The sequence below is a fragment of the Streptopelia decaocto genome (genome assembly GCF_964273445.1).
Source record: "Streptopelia decaocto genome assembly, chromosome: 21".
Lineage (NCBI taxonomy): Eukaryota > Metazoa > Chordata > Aves > Columbiformes > Columbidae > Streptopelia > Streptopelia decaocto.
This window is the reverse complement of record NC_138676.1, coordinates 6666779-6673194: the sequence shown is the minus strand read 5'-3', so window position 1 is coordinate 6673194 and position 6416 is coordinate 6666779. Positions and strand designations below refer to the sequence as shown.

General features: G+C 53.0%; 1 protein-coding gene across 1 annotated transcript; it reads left to right on the top strand.

The window, feature by feature from the left end:
- Window positions 1-2229: 2229 nt before the first annotated feature.
- LOC309448711 (olfactory receptor 14J1-like) lies at window positions 2230-3144 on the top strand (the record flags this gene model as incomplete). The annotated part of the gene is made up of 1 exon (XM_082070434.1): window positions 2230-3144. The coding sequence occupies one exon, from the start codon at window positions 2230-2232 to the stop codon at window positions 3142-3144; it is 915 nt and encodes a 304-aa protein (XP_081926560.1).
- Between the last annotated feature and the right edge of the window lie 3272 nt (window positions 3145-6416).

Here is a 6416-nt window from a genome sequence, read left to right as displayed (position 1 = left end):
CTGCCTGCAGCACCGAAGGCACAGGAGCCAGGCACAGAGAGGGAAACGCAGCCTGGGCTGGGAGGATGCTGAGAGTTCACTGGAAATGAAATCCTCTCAGATATGAAGCCTGTGGCTGCAGGACATTGAACCTGCAAATCATGGTAGGATCTCAGAAAGCTGTCACATTGCAGAGCCTGCGAGAGATGTAAGTACAGCTCTCAGAGGTTCTCTGATCTGAGGGTCACTGTGCTGCAGAGCAGGGGTTGCCTTCTGCACTGTCAGTGACAAGACGTGAATGCTGCATTCTGCCCAGGGTGGCTGTGGGGTGTAAATGTCAATGTGCAGGCAGGGGTGCCCAGGGCTGTCCTGCAGAGCAGGGTCCCTGCACCCCAGGGCTGTGTCGGGCAGGGACTCTGCCGCCTGCCAGGGTCAGTGCTCAGTCTGCCCGGGAGATCCCAGCAACATGAGGGGAGAAGCTGTGGGGGGAAGGAGAGATCCCCGGCAGGGCAGGGTCCTTCTGCTGCTGGGTTCTCCGTGGGTCGGGGCTGCTCACAGCTCCAGCTCATTCCAGAATATTGAAAAGAGGAGCTTTCAAGCAGAAGAAGAAGACAAAGAGTACTGCAAAGATAAGGAACCTCCCTGAGTCTGTGTTTTCAGTCTCCTACTCTGGGGAATGGGTGGTGATTAAGGCTGTTCTTAGTTTTAAACAAATACTTGAGACACATGAACTGCAGTAGGTCTTCAAGAGAATCCTGGCATGCCTTGCCTCTCCTCTGCCTATGCAGAACCAGCATCACCTTTGCTGGACACCTTACACTTAGTCTGACCTGTCCTGTTTTCCAGCCTGCAAACAGGAAGATGCCCCCAGGCAGTGCCCTGTGAACAGGCAGGATCTGTAGGGCCAGGGGGAGGGCACAGAGGGTGGGATGGTCTGTGAGCACTGACAGGGAACAGACATGGACAGGGAAACACCTCCCAGGGGAGAATCTCCAGGCAGCAGGGAAATGATCAGAAATGAGAGGAAACCGAACCCGGAACGGTTATGGGAGGGAGAAGAGAGAAAAGTCCCTGTGACCCCCTGCAGGTCAGATCCCTCCTGTGAGCAGCCCCCTGGCCTCCTGTCCCACCCAGCAAAGCCTCTGCCCTCAGGGCCGGGGGCTCCAAGGCATGAAGCAGCTCCTGTGCAGCCAGAGCTGCAGTTCCTCTGCAGAGCACAGGGGCTGAGAGCAGCTGCCCGGCAGTGTTGGTGTCTGGGAGGTGGCTGCACAGCTGGGGAAGGGTGACGCTGTCTGAGTGCCCGGCTGCCTCTGCCCTGGCCTCTCTCACACCCACCCTCACTGCATTTTCCTTCTTGCTCCCCTGCTCTGGGTCACTGCAGTTGGGATCTTGTTCTTGCTGTCAGGCTCTCTGGGGATGGCAGTTTCAGCTGCAGAGTCACAGCCTGATCTTGTGGGTCCTTTCCTGCAGGTGTGTCCATGGGCACACGTGTCCCAGCTTTGCTCTGACCTGTGGGCTGTGGGCAATGCAGTCTGTGGGGCTGGGGAATGAGCTGAGTGTGTCCTGGGCTAAACGTGGGGTGCTGAGACCTTAGGAAAGGGTGAGACCTGTCATGGTCTGAGGTGGGTCCCTCTGCTCTGAGCAGTGCATGGTGGCTTTTCAGGGTAACATGGGAGTGTGATCAGCCCCCATCTCAGAAAGGTGCCAGCCCAGGGCAGCTGGAGCAGGACAGAGGGACAGAGCAGCTGCCCTCACTCTGCAGTGACCCACAGGCACCCTCTGGTCTCGCAGGACTCGCTCTGTTCTCCCTGAGTGCAGCAGAAATGCTGAGGGTTTCTGACACCCAACAACACTCTGCAGTGAATATGGGGGGAGGTGTAAAAAAACTGGAACTCCTAAACTGCCGTCACCATCTCTGTTCCCTATCACTGGGAAAGCAAGTGCTGGCAGCCCTTCTGTGTCAGCAGAACCAGGACAGTCCCCACCGTTCCCATGGCCCCACTTTTGCCCAGCTGGGCTGACTTATCGACGGCCCATGGGCACAGGCCCTGCTCTTGGTTGCACATTTTCCAGCCCAAGCAGGGCTGCAGCCACAGTGCTGAAAAAGGTTCTCCTAGAAAAACACAAGAGTGTCCGTGTGTGACAGGGGAGGGTCCATGGGAGTTCGTTTGATTTTGGTCAGAGAACACTTCCCTGGGTTCACACTGTCTTTTTTTTCTCATGACAGCGCCCCATGTTCAGGAAAAGCAAATGTCCAACAGCAGCTCCATCACCCAGTTCCTCCTCCTGCCGTTCACAGACACACGGGAGCTGCAGCTCTTGCACTTCTGGCTCTTCCTGGGCATCTACCTGGCTGCCCTCCTGGGCAACGGCCTCATCATCACCACCATAGCCTGGGACCAGCACCTGCACACCCCCATGTACTTCTTCCTGCTCAACCTCGCCCTCCTCGACCTGGGTGCCATCTCCACCATTCTCCCCAAGTCCATGGCCAATTCCCTCTGGGACACCAGGGCCATCTCATACTCAGGATGTGCTGCACAGCTCTTTTTTTTCTTATTCTGTGCTACAGCAGAATATTCTCTTCTCACCATCATGTCGTACGACCGCTACGTTGCCATCTGCAAACCCCTGCACTACGGGACCCTCCTGGGCAGCAGAGCTTGTGTCCACATGGCAGCAGCTGCCTGGGCCACTGGGTTTCTCAATGCTCTGCTGCACACGGCCAATACATTTTCACTGCCCCTGTGCAAGGGCAATGCCCTGGGCCAGTTCTTCTGTGAAATCCCCCAGATCCTCAGGCTCTCCTGCTCACACTCCTACCTCAGGGAACTTGGGCTTATTGTATTTAGTCTGTTAATCGGTTTTGGTTGTTTTGTGTTCATTGTGGTGTCGTATGTGCAGATCTTGAGGGCCGTGCTGAGGATCCCCTCTGAGCAGGGACGGCACAAAGCCTTTTCCACCTGCCTCCCTCACCTGGCCGTGGTCTCCCTGTTTGTCAGCACTGTCATGTTTGCCCACCTGAAGCCCCCCTCCATCTCCTCCCCATGGCTGGACCTGGTGGTGTCTGTTCCGTACTCGGTGGTGCCTCCAGCAGTGAACCCCCTCATCTACAGCATGAGGAACCAGGAGGTCAAGGATGCTCTGTGGAAACTCATATCTTAGTGTTTTCTGAAACAATAAACTGCTCATCTGCTTCTACATAGAAGTTGTAATGTAACTTGTTACAGGTCCAGCTTGTCATCTGTATTTGCTGTTCTTGTTGGCATTTTTTATTCTGATAATGTTGTCATCCCCTTTCTAAATCACTTTCTGCTTTTCTTTTATAACCCCTGGTTATGTAATGTGGAGCCATGATCTGTGTGTATTTAAACAAAGTAAAGGGTCCTGTACAACTTGATTCTCACTATATCCTTCCTGCAAGGCCTTTTGGAGTTGCAGGGACAGTTCCTGTCCATGGGAGGAGGGGAAAAGAGTCCATCCTGGCAGCCCTGTCAGGAAGCACCAGGGCTTGTTCTTCCAGAGCTGTTCTGGTTCCAGTCCACACTCTCCTTCTCATCCCTGGTGTTGGTGCAAGGCCTGAGTGCTCTGGCAGCTTGGTCACCGTCCTGCTGTGTGTCAGTCCTGTGAGCGCAGGCAGGGACAGGCAATGGGCACTGCTGTGACAGAGCTGGCCTCACAACAGCCTTTCCAGATAGAAAGGTGATCTCCTCAGGGCAGTGCATCATGGTTTATATCTTCTTGCAAAGTTTCAAGCATATTCCTACAAAAGTCACCCACAGATGAAACACCAGTGTACAGCTGCACAGTGTGTGTGTGCAGGGCTGGCACACAGCAGTGTCCTCTCACAGCCAGGCTCCTGCCAGAGACCTGCAGGACCAGCAGAGCAGGGGCTGGGCTGTGCCCATGTGCGCTGGACACCCCATGGAAGGAGCCTCAGGTCAATCACCATGGACTGGCCCCTCACAACCACCATTTCCAGCACTGGCCTCTCACCCACAGAGGTTGTTCTTCCCTCCACAGAGGGACATTGAATGAGTAGTTCAGCAGTCCATGTTTGCTTTATACAGGTGTTGAGGTTTGGATTGCGGGATGGCAACCGTGGCAGATGTGGGTGTTAGCGCCCTCTCCTCCCCCTTCCTTCTTCAGTCCCTTCCTCTCCCCCCTTCCCACGAAGGACAGGCGATTGGGAAAGAAAGAAGGACAGAGAGAAGAGAGTTGGAAAAATTAAAGATGTTTTACTAATGCTACCAATAAAAATAGAGAAAATAATACAAAATATATAAAACCAATCTTGAAAGTCCCAGCAACTGCTCATGCAGATGAGGGGCCGGCACCCGAAGTTCTGGACTGGACTCTGCAGCCAACCGGAGCCGGATTTAATCACTTTGCCTCAGTTTTCAGGGAATACTAGCAAGGTCTTCTCCTAATGGTGGCCAGAAGGAAAAGGGGTGAGATCCTCATGATCTCCCACTTTTATATGAAGTATTCACGTGAATGGGATGCTATACTCTGTTGGTCAGTTTCTGGTCACCTGTTTTCTCATTGCCCCTCTCGCAAGACGTACATCTGTCCTTATCAGTGACCTCTCATTCCATTGCTATGGTTACCAAAACATGTGTCTGACTTACCAGAAAAATGCAGCTAATATGAAGCTTTAGCTGACAGGAAAATTCACTAAAAGAGAAACTTGTTTTTAACTAAACCAGGACAACAGATGAGAAGTGAGCATGTGCATCATGTACATGAGGTGACATGAACACAAGTGAGCACAAACATCATCACTATTCCTTGCGGTTCCATGAAGGGCTGTGGCACAGACAACGTCTTGAGGTCACTTCATGTTGGGAGGAGCATCCCATAGGAAATCTCCTGAATGCAGCAGTTGTACTTCCTTGAACTGAGGTCCTTGTGTCCATTCCTCATGACATGGGACATGGGTGACACACTACAGGGCTGAGGTGTCTCCTGTCCTTTTGGAGTGGCAACAGGAGGCCAGTGCCTCTGTGTAAAAGTGACAGACTCTGTCTCTGAACATCCCTGGGTGCATAAGGTGTCCATGAGGCCAGCTCAGATGTGGACATCTGACAGACACTGACATTTCTGTGTGTGAATCCAGGAACAAACCCCACTGCCCAATGGGATTCATCTCGGCTGCCTTAGGATCATTGCAAGTGCTCCAGTCTGCTACCTCACCATTGCCTGTTATTCTGGATTGTGACCTCAGAAGAAACAGGGTAATCAGAGAGGTTCTGCGTCTTTGGAAAAGGCAGACATCAAAGCCATGTTCAAGAAAGGCCGGAACAACTATTGGGAGAATTGCACCTTGTTCAACCTGCCTCTGTCCCTGGGAAGGGGATTGGACACATCCTCCTGTAGAGTGGGATTTCAGCTCTTTTGAGGGTGATGAAAAGGTGGGTTGAGGCCACAAACAACCTCCCCTGGTTCACCAAGCCTTGAGCAGGATTGGGAGACAAGATAAGTGAGACAAGGGCTCTCTTCAGGCAAGGCGAAGAAGTGGGATGGGTGTCTACAGCCTGCAGGGAAAGAGGGGCAGGTGTAGGACTGTGTAGAACAGGCTTCAGTCTTGGTCAGGTCTGGGGTGCTAAGGAGGGGAATGGATCGGTGTGGTATTATGAGGTCAGTTGTGTCTCAGGAACTCATAATCCAGTCAGAAATGCATGGCTGTGACGAGCTGTCATGTCCATCCCACCTGAGAACATGACGGGACAGCAGCAGGAACATGGTCGTGTCTGTCAGAGAAACTGAAAGTCCAGAAGCAGTCGTGGGATTTAGAAGATCATGGTGAGGTTACTTGCCTTCTGTCAGGTAAAAGACCACAAGAAGCATAATGGGTTGTGTTCCCTGCTTGAAGAACAATTTTTGAGACGGTTGAGTTTTCCTTAGTAGCAGAAAAAAACAAGAGAGATAAAAAATAACTCACAATGTGCAACTTCAATAATGGAGACTGGATATGAGGAGTAAGAAATGTGACGGAAGGGCAGTGCTGTGGGGCAAGAGGTGACCCAGAGAGAGCTGGATCAGCCCATGGTTCATGTTCCAAAGAGCAGATGGTGAGGGTGCAGACACAGCAGTGAAGGTGCAGAAATGCTGGGGTGAGAGCAGGTGGGGAAGCGAGATGGGTGTCTGCAGCCTGCAGGGAAAGAGGGGCAGGGGTAGCACCGTGTAGAACAGCCTGTGGTGGAGATGGCAAAGGGCGCTGTAAGGCTGGAAGGGACCCACAGAACCCAGGTCTGTGTCCCCTTGGCCATGGCAGTTGTCTCTGCCACTGAGGCCCAGGAGAAGACATGTTGTCCTCATGGCACTGGGGCCTCGGTGCCTCCTCGCAGCCCCATGGGGAAGCTGGAAGTTGTTGTCCCAGTGTTGTCCTTCCCTGGGCCTTGCACACCCACATCCCACGGTCCAGGAAGAGCCCT